The 22548-nt window shown below is 44.2% G+C and overlaps 1 protein-coding gene across 2 annotated transcripts; it reads left to right on the forward strand.

The window, feature by feature from the left end:
- The first annotated feature begins 1096 nt into the window (after positions 1–1096).
- Positions 1097–11988, forward strand: LOC123098242 (MADS-box transcription factor 1). 2 transcript variants are annotated; one of them, XM_044520177.1, is made up of 8 exons: positions 1097–1649; positions 9409–9484; positions 10347–10408; positions 10501–10600; positions 10890–10931; positions 11027–11068; positions 11223–11365; positions 11471–11626. In XM_044520177.1, exons 1-8 carry the CDS (start codon positions 1465–1467, stop codon positions 11475–11477), a joined length of 657 nt encoding a protein of 218 aa, XP_044376112.1. In that variant the 5' UTR covers positions 1097–1464; the 3' UTR covers positions 11478–11626. The 2 variants fall into 2 exon arrangements, with proteins under 2 accessions (XP_044376112.1, XP_044376111.1); XM_044520176.1 differs by having other exon boundaries at positions 1099–1649; positions 11519–11988.
- Positions 11989–22548: the final 10560 nt, after the last annotated feature.

The raw sequence follows: 22548 nt of genomic DNA on the forward strand, positions 1-22548 counted from the left end.
AACTTAATTGTCTATCTGTACAAATTATTAAGAAATTGATATGTCATAAAATAGTGAACCTTTTTTGGGACCAAAGGTGGGTTTATTGACTTAAAATGTAGCATCAAGGGCATACAAACACAATGAGCACAGTCGGTCTCTGCATGACTGATACGCACACAACCAACAACAGCACACGGACAAAGAATGACGTTGGCAAAGAGCAAAGTAATATATGGCCGAAACTCTGCCTAGAAAGGAAAAAAACTCCAAAACAAAGGAATATGTTAGAGTGGAGAATTGAATTCCTATAGGGTAAATTACTACAATGCCATTCGAAACAAAGGAGTGGTTCACCAAGATTCATATGGACTCCATATGGAATGGGGCGATCTATAGAAGTTTGGAGGAAATCAAACCTGAGTTTACTAACCTCATATTTTCTTCTCCTTATGTTTAAAATTCATGTGTTTTCCTGTGTTGTATCCAAACGATTGTTTTTTTTAGGAGAGGGGGGGGGGGGGGGGGGGTTTCTCCTGGAGGACATTCAGGTTACATTTTATCTCAGTCCATGCATTTTTCTATTCTCGTATTTTTTATAACAGTTGCCACGTTCAAATGGGGCCTAATTTCTATCTTTTCAAACTAATTTAGATTCCTTCGTACTACAACTCAAGGACCCAGAAATAGTGGAAACCTGCCGGCCGGGAATCCAGCACTACCTTTGAGCCTGTGACGGGGCTGCCCAGCATTTCCTTTTATTTTCCAGGATAAAAACAAGCAAAAGGGTTCCTGACGAAGCGCACAGCAAAAGAGAGCAAGAGCCAGAGCAAAATTTAAGATAGTTCACAGAGCTGAAAATTTGAAGATGTTCAGAGAGCTGAAAAAGTAAAGATAGTTCAGAGAGCTGACAGGAAAGAGAAGTCCTACGAAGCCCTAGAAAGGTACTAGCAGCGATGTCATAATGAACTCGCCTCCTTCCTCCAGCGGGCCGTCGACACGTGCCACCCGTCTTTTCCCCCATCCATCTCCCACGTCTGCTGTCTGACGCGCGCCCACCTTTACTGCCCCGAGCTGGTACATATACGCAGATAACTAGATAAGCGTGCCCGTTCTCCACCTCGCTGTGGAGATGGATTCCGGTCCGGGTTGGCACTGTTGCGTCTCCAGCGAGGGGCCGAGTCACTGCGAACTAACCTCACATCAAGTCATCAATCACCCCCTCCCCCACCAACTTCCCCAGAGCTACAGTACACAGAGAGAGAGAGAGACTCAAACGGGTGGCTGAGCTAGTGATCTGGTGATTGATAGTTGATAGGTGAGAGATTGGGTGGAACTAGGAATTTCTAGAGAGAGGGAGAGAGACTTAAGCACCGTGCAAGCAAAGCATACGATCAGACATCCATCTGCTGGCGGCAAAAAAGTAACAGGAGAGAACACGGAGAGAGGAAGAAAGAAAGGGAGGAGGGAGGAGGGAGAAAGGAGATGGGTCGGGGGAAGGTGGAGATGAGGCGGATCGAGAACAAGATAAGCCGGCAGGTGACGTTCGCCAAGCGCCGGAATGGGCTGCTCAAGAAGGCCTACGAGCTATCGCTGCTCTGCGACGCTGAGATCGCCCTCATCATCTTCTCCGGCCGCGGCCGCCTCTTCGAGTTCTCAAGCTCCTCATGGTACGTAACTAAATCAGCGCTCGTTGTTCCGGCATAATAGATCAGCCACCTCTAGAGTGTTCTTTCACTTAGTTCCGCGCAGGTTTCATGGTCAAATCAATTCGGTTTAGGTTAATTCAGATCCGCCGTTTCTTTACTCTCTGTTTCTTTCTCTCTCTCTCTCCCTCCCTCCCTCTCTCTCCCTCTCTCTCTCTCTCTCTCTCGGTTTTGACCCTATCTGTTCATCATCTTTTCCCGTCTTCTGGTCTACTAGATCAATGGATTCATCAAGATCTGGCCAAACAAACTTCTGATTTTCTTGCCTTCAGTTCAGTCAACCAAGAAACATGACAAAACACCCTTCTATATTCTCCAACAAAATTTACGACTGCCCCTTTTTTGTGGAGCATTGCAGCTGTGAAAATTAAGGTCAACTGAAGCAGATAGTGTTAAGCATCGGATCTGTTTACCACATCAATCCTAAGGTTTTCTTGAGTTCGCGACAGACAGCTATATATCCAGCACTTGCGTGTACTGTACATCTTATCATAATTACTTACCTTGGTATAATCGGCAAGAACAAGAAAGCGGTCCATCAAGTTTCTCCTTATTCCTTCGTATTTAGAGCATGCTACTCACAAGATCTCTATCTCCTCCCATATATGCTCATCAGATCCATATATTTCTCATCTAAAATGGTAAATCCAGTTCACGTACTGCAGTGAGATCTGTGGCTTGGCTTACTCTAGGATTCTGGAGAGCTTGGCTTCGGATGTGGTGAGATCTGGGATCTATTTTACTGTTCCATTAGTTACTGTTCCATTGAGGGTAGCAGCAGCTCGATTCCTGGTAGTTAATCTATCTTCACTGAGCCCCCGTGTAGAACTACCCGTTGTTGCTTGCACTGACTGCCGAACCGTACGCCAGGGATGTGAAGTGATGTTTCTCATCACACGTCATGTCAACAAATTAACAAGCCACCCATATAGCTTGCATGCAATATACCGATTGGAGTAGTATTTTACACCCATGCATGTGAACTGATGCATGCACAATACGTACATTATACTGTATATATCTTCATGCATGTGAGAAATTTAATGTATACACGGATATACTAACTAATTCCACTCTCTCACGAGGATCGTATTTCTAGGTATGTTCTACCAGATCGTGTACGTATTTGTGAAAAGAAAATTACGGATATTGAACTAGACCTAAACATATAAACTAGACCTGAAAAATAGACCATGTTCTATAAGCCTACAGGATTTATAAAGAATCACAAGAGGATCAATCATCCTCTTGCATTCAAAACACATATCATTTCTGCAAGTCCAAATAGACCACATTAGAGCAAAAATCCCAACATAGATTTTCCTTTTCCTAATTTTACCAAGTGAAGATAACCAAGAATTCAACAACACATTCATGTTAGCAGGAATATGGGGCAGGTTAAAGGTGTTTTCGATCACACACGACATAAATTTTGCAAAAGGACATTGCAAGAGAAGATGATCAACCGTTTCATCCTTTCCACAAAAAACACATTTAGAGTCCCCAGCCCAGCCTCTTTTAGTATGTTATCTTTAGTCGGCACAATATTCCTGACCATCAACCAAACAAACACTCTAATCTTGGGAGGTACATTAATTTTCCACACAAATTCGAAGGGAAAGTTCACACTACTTAGTATCACTTGCTCATAGAGAGATTTGACAAAAAAATCACCCATTGGCATTTGAAACCCAAGTAAGTTTATCTTTCTCTTTAGTTAGAGTCAGATCGACCCAGAGGGTTTTAATTTCATTCCACTATGTCAAAGTGTCCCCCTACAAGGTTCTCCTAAAATGGAACTGCTCCCAACCTTTGTTGATCACCTCAGCAAGTGTAATGTTTCTAGAGAAGCACAAATTGTTGATTCTGGAATAAGACTGCTTGAGGGGTTTGTCATCAACCCACCAGTCTTCCCAAAACCTGACATTATGCCCATATATTTTTTAGTAAATTGGAAAAACAAGTCTTTAATAGACAATAGTGCTTCCCAGAACTCGGAGTATCCGGCTTCCAGTTTAACCAGACAGATAGTCATTTTGAAGGTTTTCATGTTTCAAGAGGTTTTACGGAAGCTCTTCTTCAGTTTCTAGCTTCGACAACCATTTAGCAAGGATAGCTTTGTTCATAATTTCCAGATTTACCAGACCCAGGCCCTCTTGTTTTTAGGTTGGCAAACCTCAGACCATTTCATTAAATGATACTTTTTCTTATCTTTTTCCCTGCCAGCAATAGGCTAGAAGGACATCATAAATAGAGGAATACTAGCTAGTTAGAGAAGATTGTGCCAGAGCCAATCTCCCAGCAATATTCATCAGCCTCCCCTACCAACATGCACATTTTTTCTCAATTTTGCTTTCATAAGGTTACCAATCTACATTCTGATTCTAGTTCTATTCACAGGCATCCCCAAATATTTCATGGGCATTTTCCCCAATTGACAAGTAAAAATTTCCCTATAAGTGTTTGCCTTATCAGCGGCTTCTCCAAATAGAAAGAGTTCACTTTTCAGGAAATTGAGTTTCAAACCAGACATTTGTTCAAATGCACATAAAATGAATTTTAATTTTTTTACACTAGTCCCATGATCAGAGAGAAGGAAGATGGTGTCATCAATATACTGCAACATGTTTACCCCCCCTCTCTATACTCTCCCAGAACCACTTTAACAAAATCATTTTTTCTGGCTTTGTCCATAATTATGGCTAAAGCATCAACAACTAGGTCAAATAAGAGGGGAAATAGAGCACCTCCTTGAACTTGTCATTTTGCTAGAGTTGCTTCTGTTCTTAGAGATTTTTTTTTGTTCCCGCCCTTTACATTGAGCTCAGGTAATATGTAGGGTTGTCTATTGTCAAAAAAGGAGTTATGTACATGGCAAAACATTGGGATGTTTGCAATGAGGGTTACTAATAATGTGCCACGTGTCGATCAAGGGCATCATACCTCAAACATGTTAAATGTTGTTGGAGGAGGTGATCAGGAGGATGGTGTGAGGACTGATGTTAGATGTTGTTGGACCTAAATTAACATGTTAAAGGACAATTTGTAGAACCACCAGATCGTGCCGCTTAGGGTTGTGGCTGATGGTCAATGAAAATCGTGAGAGATGCGAGTTGCTTGGCTGATTCTGGTGGCGACTTTGATCTCACCGCAATGAGTTGAAGTACGTTCCTTCTTTGTGGGTGTTTTCCTCATATGGCATGCACCATGGTGGAGCCATGATCCACATTTTTTGGGAGTTCCTTTAGGCACTCAATTGATTGATAGGTGTTACAAAACCAATTTAAAATTTTGAGAGTAAGACTACCCCAAAAAACTTTGACAGGGATTAGTGACTCTTCAACCCCTAATTAAATGCTGCAAAATGTTCACGAGCTACGTACCATTTAAAATATGTGAACAAGAAATTGTGAATAGATCTTTGGAGAAGTGAGACAATGAAACTTCTAAATTCTTACTTACGCTAGCTCTAGCTGCACTAATTAACATTTGTACCTTTGCTAGTCAACGAGAATCGTGCATGACATTGTATTTGTAAGAATATTCTTAATATTTAAGACTTGGCAGTTTAGAAAAACCTGACAGTTGGGGCCCGTTGCTTTAACTTGTTGCACAGATCATAATTTACCTCCGTCCACAATATTTGACCCGAACTACCCCAGAATACCTGGCCTGCGAGTCGTTCCCTCCCATGGGCGATACGGGCGGCGGTGGCAGGTCTCACACCTATCGCCCCCTCCACTCTGGCCTTTGCCTCGCCATCGCCAATGCTTTCAACCGGGCGAAGCCCGGGCGCGGAGCCGGTGGCGGTGGGACCTACTCGTCTCGCCTTTGGGGCGGCCTACTTGCGGATGGTTATCCCACATCAGGTTGGTGCCGAACCGCGTGTCGTCGGCGGTGGCGGCTGCCGAAGCGTGGCCACGGGATGCCAGATCGGGGCAGTGTTGCTTCGGCGTAGCGGCGACGCAAAGCACGATGGTGGCGGTAGGCCGATGTGGGTCTGGGGGAGCCATGGCTGAACTTGCAGCCATTGCGAGGCTTTGGCGTTCGGGGTGTCTGATAGATCCGGCTATGGTACTCGTGGCCATGTGGACGGCACGACGGTCTTATCTAATAGTTGGGCAGCTGGAGCTTAGTGTCGTCCTTGGTCGAACTGGCGTGGTTGTTCTGATTCAGATCTAGACGGCTTGGTGATCTAGATCCGGTCTGCCGGGCGGTGGTGGCTGCATGACTCCACGATGGTGGTGGTGAAGCAACCCCTATGGATCCACGATGGATGTGGTCACCGAAAGGTCATTGGAAGGGTTTATCTCTTCAGATCTGGTGGTTGACTTCGGCGGTGCGATGCAAACTATGGATGACGGCTTGCCATGGAGGATGGTTGTACAGCGGCGGCGGTCGTACATTGCATGTAGCTGCTGGGACCGCGGAAAAGTGGTAGCGACAATACTTGAGTGACTTCAATGGTGGTGCTACTCGAGCACCCAGACTCGAGCTCCGGGGTGATAGCCAAGGTCTGCCTAAGTTGGCCATACTTGGCAATGACGATGTTTTGTCTACGCCATTACCTTGTTGAAGGTATTGCTCGGATATACTCGGTCTGATTATTCATGGTGAAAACCTAGATTCTGGCCATGGTGGTCGGATCCTGTGATGGCGGCGCTTGAGCGTCGCACCCTTTCTGAAGGCATCACTGTTGAAGAACCTCATCGTCTGTTTGGTGTCATGAGATGATTGGTGTAGATATGGTCATTGTTGTAGTTTGCCGATCGTAGATCTGATTGCTACCGGGCTTTTTTTTCCGCCTAAGCACAGCTTTGGTCTTATATGACTTTGCTAGTTGCTGGCTTGTTTGTATGTGTTGGTGTCGGCTGTGTGCATCCTAGCTATGCAGAAGTCGGCTGTGTACTGATCGTGTTTATATCCTCTTGATGCTTCATTTTGAGTAAATAAAATCCACCCTTTGTCCAAAAAAAACAATATTTAAGCCACACGCAAAGCACATACACTACTAGAGTATATATAGGACATCTAGTCAGCTTAGAAAGCCCATTATTGGTGTGTATATGTGTAATGTGCCAACGGTTGCTGATTCCTGGCCTTTCCATAGATTGACGACCTGGAATAGATGGTCTCTGCCGGCCCAGAATAAGATCAATCTACCAAAGGATTTAGTGTGGTTGGTTGTCCCACCTCAATACTTCATGGGACAGCTGTGTGAAATTTGGCCCTACTAACCATCTGGTTGTTCTTTTTATTCTTATATTAGCTTCATTCGTCATTGATTGACAATAATATTTATTTTACACTCAAATATCAATAGAATTATATATAGCACGTTATAGGAACATAACATATACAAAATAACTCAAAGCCATCATCTTTTATGTCATTCTTATCTCGCGCCTTTGTTTGTGTTGCTGAGTTCACGCATCCTATCTTTGCTTCATTGTTTGTCCAACTACATTCTCCGGTCCTTCTTCATTTGTTGAACGTCATAGAAATTAGCCAAGGCTCTTTGCTCTTTTCATAATTATGAATGGAGAACATAAGGACCTACGTATGAATAAAGATGAAGTAAGTATCCCGCAAAAAAAGAAGATAGAGTAAGTACAAATCGAGAAGTTCTTGCCCGCTCGAGAACATCAATTTCCATGACATGGTCGATAGATTCAATAAAAAAATTGTAATCTCCCATTTGACAACATGCATCTATAAGTAGGATGTAGGGTTATTACACAAATGGGAGCCTAAACTTGGGTAAAACTACCGTGTCACCATTTTGTCCTATGATATATCTTTGGGAATCCCCCTCTACCTATACTATTTTCATGTACCCCGTTTGATCATAAGGTGGTGGTGAATCAAACATCGACAGTTGACCCCACTACTGGGCACGATTGTATGTGTTTCCTTGACTCCACCCACTTCTTCATATCGAAACATGCATGACCAAGGAGCCAATCACATCATATGATGTAGATTACAATGATAATCATCGTTATACAACCAACGACGTCGTGGGTGATGACTAGATAGACCTAGGGGGCTAGACGGGGAGAAGACGTGGGTGTGGGCGCCTTCTTCTTCGCCGTCGCCTCATTGCTGGCCTCGTCCATCACCGTTGGCTTCCTCGCCCACCTGCCATCTACCAGAGCAAGCGAAGGGTGACCGGTCGTCTTCGCAGACGACACGACCTCGCCGCCAGCGTCTGTTGATGGCGTAGTGTTCCGCACCATGCTCTTCATGCCTAGCCGCATCCTTGGCGTGGGCGGCGGGGCTGCCATCTACTTCAGTGGCAACGACTCCGCCGGCGTAGCGTCGGTGGGAGTGGCAAGCGGGGTTGCGGACGTGTCCTGTGGTCCTATTCCCGTCAGGATTGGGGCCTCCTATAGCTGTGGCGCCTACATTGCACAACGGAGGAGGGAAGTGAGGCGCCACTGGCGGGAGTTGGGAGGGGACAAATTTTTGCTGAGAATCGTTAGTGGCCACTCAAAAATGAGGGAGCTGGCATGTTTTTGGGCTTGACTCCTCAAAGTTGAGGAGCTAATCGGATAGCAGTTCGGCTAGGCACAACTATTTCTCTCAGATCCACCAAGATAAACACCTATCGATTCCCGCGAGATCCGGCAGAGACACACCTCTACACGCCCCCGATGATGCTAGACGCGCCCCAGGATGAGGGTTAAGGCGGGTAGAACCTTATTTCATCTTCAAGGACCCACCGCAGGCTCGTCTTACTGAGCAGGACACAATCGCTACACAAACTAAAAAAACAAACTAAAATAGAGCAGGAGCCCTCCCATCAGCAAGGGCCGGGATCCGCCGCGCCTCCATGGCCCTAAGGCCACAGGAGACGAGGCAGATCGCTGACGACACCGGCAAGAGGCGGGGGAACCCTAGTGTGGGACTTGCTTATGGAAGGAGGAATAGGAAAACCCGGTACATGCGTAGGGGCCGCCCCACTTTAGCGGCGGAGTTATTGTGCAATGCATGGGCAGGCCATATTAGAGCAGAGCCCATGTTTTTCTCCCTCACAACTCAGTTTCTCTCAGGCAGAGTGTTTTGCTACAAAACTTGGTGGATCGTGGCCCTGTTTTGTCCCAACGAAGCTCTGCCATCACCAGCTTATCTTTGGCATCGCCTACCATGCATTATATGTTACTAGGATGTATTACATCTCAGTGAGTGAAGTGTTGCACACATACTAAAATTCAATTTTGTACATTTTCCTATGCTTTGTGGATCATTATAAATGCCTTCGCTTTTGAGAGCGGCGTTTTGGCACAGGAGCATATGCTCCTGTTTTTTAAATGTGTTTTAAACGTATTTTGAAATGTCATAAAATTTTGGTAAAATGTTTTGGGCACACATCTCAACATTCTACATACTCACAAAGTCGTTTCGTGAAAAACGGATAATTTTTCTGTTGCGTGTGAAAATGATAAAATTTGGTGTTAAAAAGGGCTTTTCACTAGACATTTTTTTGTCTATTTTACACAAAGCACAAAAACTGTTGGTTTTCCGTGAAACTTGGCATGCCCATATAGAATATCGAGATGTACACGCCAAATTTTTGTTTGGAATTTTTTGACATTTTGAAATGTTTTTTCAGTAGCAGGAGCATATGCTCCCATGTGCCAAAGTGCATTTCCGTTAACTTTTCTACATTTTTCGTATATCCAGCAATATAAATTGATCCTTCGCTTTTATATGTCAACAGCATGTACAAAACACTTGAGAGATACCGCACCTGCAACTGCAACTCACAGGAAGCGACCCCTCTAGCAGAAAATGAAGTAAGCATCTCAAGTTCTTAACACCTTCCTGAATATAATTAAAGAGGTTATACCTCTCCTTGAACGAAAGCCGTAGCGTGCCGTTTTTGCAAAAACAAAAGGCAGAGTTATACAAGAGAGTAGACAACACGTTCTCTTTTATTTTATTTTATTTTATTTTTGCGATGAACACGTTCTCTTTTAAATGTCTATAGTTTCATAGAACGAAATAAATATACTTTGTGATTGAAAAGAAATTTCCATTCAAGTTTAAATGATATGCCTGTATAAAAGGATTAATAACAAGTATATACTTTTGTTTTCTATGCGGCATATATTGGTAGTCGTTGCCTAAGGGTTCCTTTTCCTGTCTATTAAAATGAGAATTTGATTAAACTCAGTATGCAAAAATATTTATCTAGAGCAATACCATGAAGTTTATAACTATTATTAAGACTGTAGCTAAGGCAAAAAGAACAATACAATACAGTCATGGAACAATAACCATGCATGATGTCTCTAACGCGTGAGGCCTGGTGGAATGCTTACAACCAAAATAAATGGAAATAATAATACAAAAAGGATATTATAACTAATTGCCATGTTCCGCAAACATCAACACGTAGCTACATTAAATTCAGGTGATTGTCCAAGGCTAGCTCCAGGCTGAACACTGCACTGTCTTGCAGTCTGTTGTTGTTTTCAATCTTTCCTAGCTTCCATTTGATGGGACGACATTTGTTTGAACTGTCTTGTTTCTTTGGCCAACATGGTTTGTTGTCATGTTCATGACTGTACATTTTAGCTTCTCTTTCCCACGTACAGCAAGTATTATGTCACTCGAACTGACATGTACCATGCATTCTTTTGTTGTCGAAACTAGATAAATTACCAGCAATATCTGAAGCTGAAGACCAGACTTGAATACCTTGAAAGTTCACAAAGGTAGTTTCCGGACGTTGGGCTGGACGGTTACTTGCTGTGTATATGTATTCCAATGTCGCTCCACCTTATGAGTCCTCGTTCTCATGTCGTAGAAATATTCTCGGTGAGGATCTGGGCCCACTTAGCATTAAGGAACTTGAGCAAATTGAGAACCAAATAGACATATCCCTCAAGCATATCAGGACAAGAAAGGTAGAGAACTTGAACATTTCATGTATATTATATAAGCTCAGGTTCAGCAGCTTCAGATGTTTTTCTGTTATACCGATACTGCTTCAGTTTAATAAGATGTATTAGTTTCAAATTGTCTTAGTGAAAGCTTTTAACTTCAGAGCATATAAATTATACTGTATAAATTGCTATTAGGATGTATCTGAAATTTTAAGACATTTTTCTATAACATTAGCTGAAATATATATATCACAGTTCTGTTGCTGGTTTTTCCTTGATTTATGGGAAAGAAATAATTTTTTTTTTGCAGAATAAAGTATTACTTGATGAGCTATATGACCTGAAAAGTAAGGTAATGATGAAGAACTTCAGATAATCCTCGCCCTATATTGCGTGCTTCTTCTGGTAATATATATAATGCATGGCTGGCAACATGCTGTTCTGCAGGAGCAAGAATTGCAGGATCAAAACAAAAACCTGAGGAAGAAGGTACTATCATCGAGCTTACAAAACTATATTCATACCTTTCCTTGACGAAGTTTGTAAACTACACGAAATACAAAATTATATTTATTCTAGTCCAAAAAATTGAGTCAAATGTGGCCAAATAAATTTCTCATCACTGTTTTCTTGCGAGTGCCAGTTGCAAGATACCAGCTATGCCCAGAATGCGCCCCATATGGCCTGGCAAGATGCAGGACAGAGTAGCTCAAGTGGGCATGTCATTGATACTACTTATCCAGGACTTGTGGAACACCCGGAACATGATTCCTCCATGCAAGTTGGGTATGTCTTTCTACATGGCAATCTCCAAGGCATAAACTATTTTTTTGCAGTATAGTACCCAAACGAGTCATCCATGGTCTGTTCTTACAATTGATAATTGTTCAGAACATGAGTGTTCGGTCAGTTGAAGAGGCTTCTTTTGCTGTGTGAAAGGTACAATAATCAGGCCTACGTGGACCAGCCGAACAACAAGGAAGACATGGCTTCTCAGCGCCTTCATGCACTTGGATCATCTGCAGGTTGGATATGATTGGTTATGGCGACGAGAAAGATAGATTTCACGTATATATTGTACGTCCAATCTGGAGTCCAGAAACTCTGCATATGACTGATGTAGTCACTGGTCTATGTATTGAAATCGCTGCTCTTGGCACTTTTCGAAGAATAAACAGGAGTCGAGTATGTATCTATTGCAATAGTTTATTCATCCACGGACATGGCAGTGGGACATTACGTGGCCTGCCGTTGCGTCCCGTACGTAACTAATATGTTTGGATTTGTGTGTCACGTGTTATATTTTGTGTGCTGAACGTGTGGTCATTACGAACCATATGCATGGACCAAAATACCTCTTGTTGTATGGAGCATAATCAGTTTGATGCCGAAAATTGGCATTGTGTCGACGTGGAATAAGGTTTATCTCAGCCACACTGTCTGGCGGTGCCGACAACGTGGTTGTATGTCTTGGTCCTCCAGCTTCAGTTCCGACCGGTGAAGATTGGCTAATCTCGGCCTCGTCGGAGAGCGTGTGAGGTTTGTGTTCCCTACTCCCTCTTCGCCGTTTTCTTCTTTGAGGCAGCGATTTGTTACGCAAATCAATGCCACCGGCATCTTCTGGTCTACATCATATTGTTGGTGATTTGATTGTTTGTGTTCAGAAAAAAAAGTTACAAGTTCAGTTTAGTGATGAATCTCATGAATTTCATTTTTCTAAGTTCAACAAACAACATCATGCTAAAGATTTACCTCATGAGTACTTAATTCTTAGTCTTGCTTCTATTGTTGTACCTCCTACTGATATTTTAGAGCAATACTTGTTAGAACATGAGAATGATATATGAATATGGAGGAAAGAAAAGAAATAGATGATATTTTCTTAAGGAAGAACCTATTCTGAAACATAATTTGCATGTTGAAATCTTGGGAGATTATCCGCCCCCTATGGGTGATCCTGTGTTTGAACTAAACAAAATATATCATGTTATTATCAATTCTAATATTTTAGTGCACAAATAGAAAAGATTGTTGAGCACACTAAGAAAACATCGTGCTACAATTGGATATACTCTGGATAATCTCAAGGGCATCAACACAGTTATGTGTCGACACAAAATTAATATGGAGTCAGATGCTAAAACTGTTGTTGATCATCAACAACGCTTGTGGAAGTATGTATAATTTATTTTATGGATGATAGTAGATGGGTAAGTCATGTTCATTGTGTCCCTAAGAAATGTGGCATTATTGTTGTTCCAATGATAAAAATGAACTTATCCCGAAAAGCGTTATCACCAGCTATAGGATGGTTATTGACTTTAGAAAGTTAAATAAAACTACTCGAAAATATTATATCCTTCATATTTTGTTGATCAAATGTTAGAAAGATTATCTAAGCACACGCTTTTATTTTCTAGATAGTTATTCTTTTTTTTCTCAAATACATGTTCATCTTGAGGATCAAGAGAAAACTATGTTTGCTTGTCCTTTTGGTACTTTTGCTTATAGATGTATGAATTTTTTGTTTATGCAATGCACCTGCTACATTTCAAAAATGTATGACCACTATATTTTATGACTTCTTCGAAAAAATAGTTGAAGTTTTCATGGATGATTTCTCCATCTATGGGACTTCATTTGATGATTGCTTGCACAATCTTGACAAAGTTTTACACAGATGTGAGGAAACTAGTCTTATCTTGAAGTGGGAGAAGTGTTGCTTCATGGTAAGCGAAGGTAGTCCTTTGTCATAAAATTTCTGAAATAGGCATTGAGGTACATAAAGCTAAAGTGGCCGCCATTGAGAAAATGCCATGTCTTTAAGATATCAATGGTAGAAGAAGTTTTCTTGGTCATTCGGGTTTCCATAGATGGTTCATTAAGGACTTTTGTAGAAAAAAATAGGCCTCTTACTAACCTTCTGCAAAAATATGTTCCATTTATTTTTTATGATGATTGTGTGAATGTCTTTGAAATCTTAAGAAAGCTTTGATTTCTCCTCTTACTGTTCAACCACCTGATTGGAAATTACTCTTTGAAATTATGTGAGATCCTAGTGAATATGTTGTAGGTGTTATCCTTGGTCAAAGTGTTGATAAGAAATTGAATGTTATTCATTATGCTAGTAAGACTTTGGGCAGTGTCCAAAGGAATTATGCTACTACTAAGAAAGAATTTCAAGCCATTGTTTTTTCTTATGATAAGTTTAAACCTTACATTGTTGATTCTAAAGTAACTATTCACACAGATCATGCTGCTATGGATAAAAAAATGCTAAGCCTAGGTTGATTAGGTGGGCTCTTTTATTACAGGAGTTTGATTTGCATATTGTTGATATAAAGGGAGATGTAACTCCTATAGCTGATAATTTGTCTAGGATGGAGAACATTCTTGATGACCCAATTCCTGTCAATAATAGTTTTCCTGATGAGAAATTAGCTGTTATTAATGCTTCCCCTCATGATAATCCTTGGTATCCTGATTATGCAAATTATATTGTTGCTAAATATTTGCCACCCAAATTTACACACTAACAAAAAAAATCTTCTTTGACAGTAACATCCCAAATTTTCAATTTGGAATGTTTTAAAATTATAGCTAAGCATCTATTGCATCTTGATTGAATTGGGGTGGAATTTTAAAACTTCAGAGGCATTTGAATATTTTCCTGTTGAATTGAATTCATTTCAAATTGGCATTTGAAATTCATTTTAAAAACCCCCTGACAAATACTTTGTTCAAAAAAGTATGAAAGGAGCTCATATGACACTCCAAAAAGTCAGAAAAAATAATGCCAAAAAGTTCTGAGTTCGAAATTGATTTTATTTGGAATTTTCAAAATAAAATGTTTTTCATAAAGTTTGCGTTTTGCCTCTGAAAAATATTTCACCTTTTAGGGTTTATTTTGTTGATCATTTTGATATGAATGTGTGTGTGTATATATATCCTATACAAAATTATTTTTATTTTCTCTATTTCTATTTTCTCTCTGTCAAAAATTCAAATAAAAGGAAAGTGCAGTGCACCCGCCAGGCCAGCCGCGGCCTGCCTCCCCGCGCCGCACCAAAATTCTCTCGGGGCCGCCGCCCGACCCAGCGCCCACTCCCCACGCCCAACGAAAGGCGGGGCCCGCAGCATCCCCTACCTTCCGCAACAGCCGCGACCGTCTCCGGATCGCGTTCGACATCAGCCGCGTCCGCGCCCCTCTCAAAACCCTAGCCCGACTCGACCTCCTCCACAAGAAAGTTGTCCTATATATACCCCTACCCCTCCTCTCGTGATCCCTTTCAAATGACACGCCTAAAACCCTCTACAGCCCATGCACACGACAAACGCATCTCGCCGTCCACCGCCGCAATTCGTCACCGTTCCCATTACTGGTGAGCACCCCTGCCTCCAAACCTCAACAACAACACGCCCTCCACCTTGTGCATCTTTTTGACATTTTTTGTCCTCTAGATCGCTCCGTTGCTGCGAGCCCGAGCTCATCCGCCCGTCACCGGAGCTGCAGAGTGTCCGGAGCTCTACCGCTTCGCCCCGGCCGCCTCTTTCATCCCCGACCGCCGGCGAGACCATCCCCGACCCCGCCTCTCTCCGCCGCTTCCAGCCGTCACCTCCGCCGTCTCCCTCGACCACCGGAGCAACTCCAGCGACCGCACCCAAGCCGCCTCCCGTCATCGCCGTGGTAAGACCACCACCGTCCAATCTTTAATAGATGGCCCCGATTAGATCATCAATAGTTAGACTTTTTATTTTCAGATCGGTTTTGTTTTTAGTATGGTTTATTATGGTTTAGATCTAATCGGTTTAGCCGGTCAATTTTTCTTTTAGCATGTGCGGTTTTGTTAAATTTTCTTAAAGTTTCTTTGGATATCAAATTTGACCATGTTTGAAATTATGAATTCAATCAATATGAAATTTGTTCAAATCACTAAATTTGCAATAACTTGAGCTAGGAATAGTTTTTTTAATGTTTCTTTTTGCTACTGGTTTCTTATGACTTTGTTTATCATTAGGATTAAATTGGGGAATTTTAGGATTAACTAAAATTAGCTAATCAACAAAACAATACTGTTTTAGGGTTTTATAGCCTTTTTGTTGTTTTCTTTAACTTTAATTGTTTTAATTTATTTTCTTTTGCTATTTGTGACATGTTCAGATTAGTTTGTGGTAACTTAGCAGTAGCAATTTTATTTTGTAGTAAAAAATATTTTTAGTTTATTTCCTTTTTTTGCCAAGAAACTTGTTTTGATCATCATAGGAGTTTCATAAAAGGTTTTAAAGTGATTCTTGTTGCATAAATTTTGTTGTTGTTGTTTTCCTTTCGGTTATTTAGCAAAAACCATATTTTTTCTGTTAAAGAAATATTTAGTAGTAGAAAACTATTTTATAGCTTGTTTTACTTGTAGTAAAAACTTTGCATTGATTTTTATGACTTCTTTGGTTTGTTTTGAATTTTCATTGTGTGTTATATTGATTATTATTTACTAAGTTTTACTTGCTATTATGTTGTTATTTTGTGTGATGTTATGCTTTTGTGTACTGTTTGTTTCCATAGAGTACCCGGAGTGCGAGGCTTGTTACTACGAGTCTTTTGCGTTCGAAGATCGTCCGCAAGGTAAGTCTTTGATCATAAATTTCTATTACCTATGTTTTATTGCATAAGTTGATATGCTCCCCACCATGCATGCAAGTAGAAGAATTTAAGTTATGTTCTTGAGTAGTACCATGTGGTAGGATGAACTCACAATCCCCATGTTACTAATGCCCGGGACGTTGTAGTTAATTTTGCTATGCTTCGTAGACGAGGTTGGTTGAGTGATTCACATGGGAGTTGTGAGAGTCAATATGTTGAAAAACTCAAGACTTCAAGATGCTCAAGACGGACTTCAATTCACTACTGGGTGGAGGATGGATGGACGCGTACCCTGCACCACCAAGTGGTTGACCCAGGGATGCATGAAGAAGCGCCATGACATGTTGCGGAAAGCTTCACCCAGCCACGAAAGAGATGGATGGATATACCTTGACCAGAAGCTTACCTATGCATCCGCAAGCCATTATGGGCTCTGGCTTGGATGACCCTAGGCATGATTCTAGACGGACTATGCCAGCAGATGTAGAAGAACGGTAAATGGATGGGCACTGGCAGTGGCCCAGAGGAACTCTACGGAAGACCCTGTTTTTGTTCATCCCGTCTTCAAACACCAGGCAACGCGAGGACATAAAGGAGGGAATGATTCTTGCTGGTAAAGTGCACAAGACTTTATACAGTGAAATCTAATCGATTAGGCGTGTCCTCGGTTACGGACAACTGAGCCTCTGGAATTGGATTTATTCGAAACTCTCGACACCAAACACAATTAATTAATTGATGGGTTATTAATAATTTCGGGAATGAGACACTGGTTGGCGGAACCATCTCAATAACAACAAATATTTTGTAGTAATTGCAAGCAAGTCCTTTTGTTATAGGGGAAAAATTGCTTTTGGCAAAACCTTAAACGTGGAGCCCCACAACCAAAATTGCATATAGTGTTAGTAATTTATTTTGTTCTCTCTCTCTCTATGACTTTCCAGCATATTCAAAATGCTGACCTACATGGTTGCAATGTCTCATGTTGCAGAGGATTATTCCGACCAGGAGTGAGGCTACGATCCACGCTCGGTGATTGCCCTTTGGAGTCAGATGGACTCGCTTATCGTCTACGCTTCCGCATTAGTTTTTCTCATGAGTTGGCCTTCGGCCGAATTTATTCTGATCTAATAAAGACTCTATATGAGAATCGTGTAACAAATCAGGTGTGTTTAAATTTTGATATTTTCATCAATGTACTGTGTGTGCCAGCAGGTTCTTGGGATGGTACAGATACACAGAGACTAGACCATTTTTGGGTCTAGTCGCTACAGAGATGGTATTCAGAGCACACGCTGACCATATGACGTAACCCTGAGGATCAGAAAGCCATAGGAAGAAATTTTTATTTTATGTATTTATTTTCCATAATTCTTCCCTGTTCATTTATGACTTCCATCTGATTTTCAACATTCTAGATGGCCACCGAGTACATCCCAGTTCTGTTGTCGGAGTTTTGCCAGTCGGATGAAACGATGCCTTTCGGTAAACACCTGGTTCAGATCATCAGGAAGCTGAAGATTTCTCTGCCCTCCATCACTGGGACTCCTACTAATGCACTTCCGACGGACACTCACTATAGGATTGTGGTGCATATTCTAGGGAGGACATTCGGTGGCTTTTCGGAGCCCATTGACTTCCAGTTTACTGCCCCTAATTGGATCCTCGGGAGGGACATGACTATTCATTGTGCACATGGACATCTCTGGGGGAGTACATGGCCGAGCTCGATGCATCAGACCTCACCATGATTTCCCGCAAAACTGCAAATGGATATATCGTGCGTACCGTGGATGACGTCTCCATTCTTTCATATGTCCAAAACCTGGAGACTCACATCAGGACTCTCGAGGTTCAGACGCGTAGATGCTCAAAGACGTTCAGGAAGCTGATCTTCCATGAACTGGAATTGGAGAACAAAGCCCGCGAGGACCATGACAAGCATGAGAAGGAAGTCAAGGATCTTCTGGAGAGAATCGAGAACCTGAAGACTTATATTACCGCGATGGAAGAGAAGATGGACCTGGGAGAAGACCTTTATCCGAGTGGTGACCATGGACCCCTCATGAGCAATGATAAGGACTACGAGGAGAGCTCCACTGAAGGACGCACCAAGAGGAGACGCACCATCGGAGGACGCACCACCGGAAGACGCAAGGATATCTGAGGAGTACACTTAGTCATGCTCGCCATGTTATTTTTATTTTCTCGTTGACCGATTAGGCCTTTATTTTCTATTTGTCATGAGATTTGTATTCTGAGATTGAACTACGTTTGAGTGAATGAATAAATGATTGGTGTGATAATGATTGTTGCATGCATATGGGTGGTGTCATTTTCTCTAGACCCTTGTTCTATTCAAATTTCTCATCCACTCCCAAACATCAGATGCCTCTGGGATGTGACCCCGGATTCACTTTCGCACCAGAGCTCACCTAGTTGATCCAATAGAAGAATTCCTTTATGCAGATGCTCATCCAGAACCAAGGCAAAAACAACAACAACAATCCACCGCCACCACCCCCTATCGACAACCTGACCCGTTTCTTAAGGTTGAATCCGCCGGTGTTCTCTACCAGCACCGAGCCAATTGTTGCTGATGATTGGCTCCACAAGATGGAAAGGGAGCTAGTAACTGTTGGATGCATGGATGCGGAGAAGGTGCGCTTTGCCGCACATCAGCTTGATGGACCCGCAACCTCCTGGTGGGTGACGGTGTCAAAACCGGCGGATCTCGGGTAGGGGGTCTCGAACTATGCGTCTAGGATTGATGGTAACAGGAGACGGGGGACACGATGTTTACCCAGGTTCGGGCCCTCTCTATGGAGGTAATACCCTACTTCCTGCTTGATTGATCTTGATGAATATGAGTATTACAAGAGTGGATCTACCACGAGATCGTAATGCCTAAACCCTAGAAGTCTAGCCTGTATGACTATGGTAATGAGTGTATCCTTTCCAGACTAACCCCTCTGGTTTATATAGACACCGGGGGGATCTAGGGTAACATAGAGTCGGTTACATTAGAAGGAATCTTCATAGTCGGTCGCCAAGCTTGCCTACCACGCCAAGGAGAGTCCAATCCGAACACGGGTACAGTCTTTGGCCTTCATGTCTTCACAGCCCATCAATCCGGCCCATGGATAACAGGCCGGACGCCCGAGGATCCCTTAGTCCAGGACTCCCTGAGTAGCCCCTGAACCTGGCTTCAATGACGAGGAGTCCGGCGCGCAGATTGTCTTCGACATTGCAAGGCGGGTTCCCCGAACTCCAAGGTAGTCTTCGGATGAGATGATAGTATTCGGACCTGTCACACACACCATACACAACCGCAGAGAGAATATATTTTTACACGAGTTCCATTCGCTGACAACTTTTTTGCAGCACGACATCACGTCTGACCGGTCATAATTCCAAACCGCTTTTGTGTTCGACGCTCCACGTCCCGAGATGCGGTTGCCATTGGCACGTCTCATCAAAGCAGAGATCGTGTCCCCTTATCGTGGGATTCTCATCAATGAGGGCATGGGTAACCCATCCGTGCCATTCATACAACCCTTGGGAATAGGCGAATCTTAAGGCGAGTGAGGAGGCGTTTAATATTCGCTGCCTTTATAAGGGGATAAGGATTCCCTCTTCCTCTCTCACGTCCTCTTTCTGTCTCCGCCTTTCCAATCTCGAGCTCCAGCGCCCAAGTTCTCATCTCCTTTCCACTCAAGCAACCATGTCCGGATCCGGAGGTCAGGGCAAGTGGATGGTCTCCTCCGTCAAGGAGGAGGATATTACTGAGCTTCGGGCGGCCGGATATTTGGCGAAGGAGATCGCCCACCGTCTGCCGGCCGAGGGACAAGTCGTCCCCACGTCGAAGCCCACCAAGAGGGTAGTATTCATCCCCCATTTCTTCCGCGGGCTAGGGTTTCCACTCCACCCTTTCGTCTGCGGGCTGATGTATTATTACGGGATAGATTTCCATGATCTGTCCCCGAATTCCTTCCTCAACATCTCGGTGTTCATCGTCATGTGTGAGGCCTTCCTCCGTATCCAACCCCACTTCAGGTTGTGGCTCAAAGTCTTCAACATGAAGCCAAAGGTGGTGGATGGCCAACACGCGGAGTGCAGAGGAGGCACGGTGAGTAAGCTGTCCAACGTCTCCTGGCCCAAAGGCACTTTTGTGGACATAGTAAAGGAGTGGCAGAAGCAATTGTTCTCCATCACAGAACCTCGCGGCACCACCTGGGCCGCAACTGCCAAATTCTGCTCCGGCGCCCCCATGCGACTCACCTCTTGGGTCGAGAAGATTCTGGACTGGTGTTCACCTGACGAGCTGATAGCGCTGCAGACGCGCATTCAAAGCATGCTAACCGAGAATGTCAAGCTCGTCGATGTAATCCAGGTGATGCTAGTTCGCCGGATTCTTCCGTGCCAGCGCCGAAGCCGCCCTCTGTGGGAGTTCAATTCGAAGAAGCACCAGACCTTGGTGAGGCTCTTCGATACTACCCATGAAGGTGCTTGGAAGTTTCTCTTTAAGGGCAACGAGAAACCGCCGGCCGCAGACTTAGATCGCGGGCACGACGCAAAGCACCCCGCCAGCGAGGTATGTATTCCCTACTTGTTTATTTCAAGGACGATGCATGAGCTCTTATTATTTCTTTTTCAGGACTGGATGGAGAGGGCGAAACGGATCCAGTGTCCGGCTTCGTTGCTCGAAGAACCGGTCATCCCGCGTCTGGCAAAGGTGCTGGTGCCGGCGCCCTGTAAGGCGCCGGAGAAGAAGGCCAAGGGGGCCAAGAGTGGCCCACGTCGCAAGGGCACTTCGGATGTGACGTCCGAAGACGACGAAGCCCATTCCTCTGTCCCTGAGGACAATGGCGAGGAAGAGGAGGTGGAGGAGGAGAACAATCCTCCCCGTCAGGAGAGAAAGAAGAAGAGGGCGGCTTCATCGCATCTGGAGGCGGAAACGCCCAAGAAGGGGAAGGGCGTCCCAGCGGTCAACACCGCGTGGGACGTTGATAGGAGTTAGGAACGACGCCCCCGCACTAAGCCCCAAGCCGCATCGTAAGGGACATGGCCGCACACACGCACATCCGGCCCTTTCTTCATTATCTTGATATAGTTAACTGTACTATTGCAGTCTGGCCCGCGACCTTATCCAGCGATCCTCATCTGGAGGTTCGTTGGATTCGGCGGAGATGGCGAGCATGTCGCCGCCGCCCGCTTATTCCCCCGGGGCCAGGGACGACACCGAAGTGTTGTCCCGGAGGACTGCTCCGAGCCGGGGAGGAACCCAGGATGCTGTCCGGGAGGCGCCACAAGGCGAGACCTCCACTGCCGGACACATGGGGCAGACCCCCATGGAGACTGGCGAAGAGGGCCGTATTCAGTTCGGCCCTCAGCTGAATATGATTCTGGAGACCCATATAGCTCCGAAGTCAGGTGAGCAGCCCCCTTCGAAGGAGGGGGGTGTGCCGATTCTGCCGGTGGCCCCTGTCCATCCAGGGGCGCCGGATAACCTGATGGAGGCGCTACGAGGCGCCTCCGTTGTGGACGAGCACCGTGTCCTTATGGGTGCGTTGATCGAGAAGGTTCACTCCGCCAAGAGTGGACTGAATGAAGCCTGCAGCAACCTGTTGACAGGTTTCGAGGTAAGAAAGAGAAAAAACCCCATGTAGACAGTAGCCCCTGAGACACTGTCCGGTGTTCGGCGAGAAGAACCGGACAGAGGATCAATCTTTTGTTATAGGAGACTAACGTAATATGCATGAATAAGCAGGCGTCGATGTTGGCCGCAACCTCGCATGCTGCCGAAGTCTCTGAACCGAGGCAGAGGCTGGAGCGGACCGAGAACGAGCTCGGCGAGGTTAAGGTTTGGCTCCAGGAGAAGTAAGGTAAGTGATGACTTGCTATGTGTTCGGAAAGAATAGGCGCTGTATTTTGACCGCAGTGTCATAATATGTGCAGGAGCCGCGACCTAGGTCGATGCCTGTCGGGTGGTTGGTGCGACATATGCCAAAGGATGGCTTATCATTGTGGGAGCCAATAAAACGTCGCCGGTGCCTGGAAACGGGATGAGGCGAAGACATGCACGCCGGCGAATCTTACCCAGGTTCGGGGCTCTCCGAGGAGATAACACCCCTAGTCCAACGCCAGTCTGAGGGCACAGCTGGGGGAGTCCCAGACTGCTCTTCGTGCCAGGGACGCGGAGCTCGCCGCCTTGGTGCAGGAGCGCGACCGCCTGGTCAAGAAGCTGGCCGACCAGGAGGAAGGCCACAAGGCTGCGCTGAAGGGTGCGCAGGATCGCGAAGCCGCCCTCCAGGCCGAGTTCGAGACGGAG

Source organism: Triticum aestivum, chromosome 4D (assembly GCF_018294505.1).
Source record: "Triticum aestivum cultivar Chinese Spring chromosome 4D, IWGSC CS RefSeq v2.1, whole genome shotgun sequence".
In the NCBI taxonomy this organism is placed as follows: domain Eukaryota; kingdom Viridiplantae; phylum Streptophyta; class Magnoliopsida; order Poales; family Poaceae; genus Triticum; species Triticum aestivum.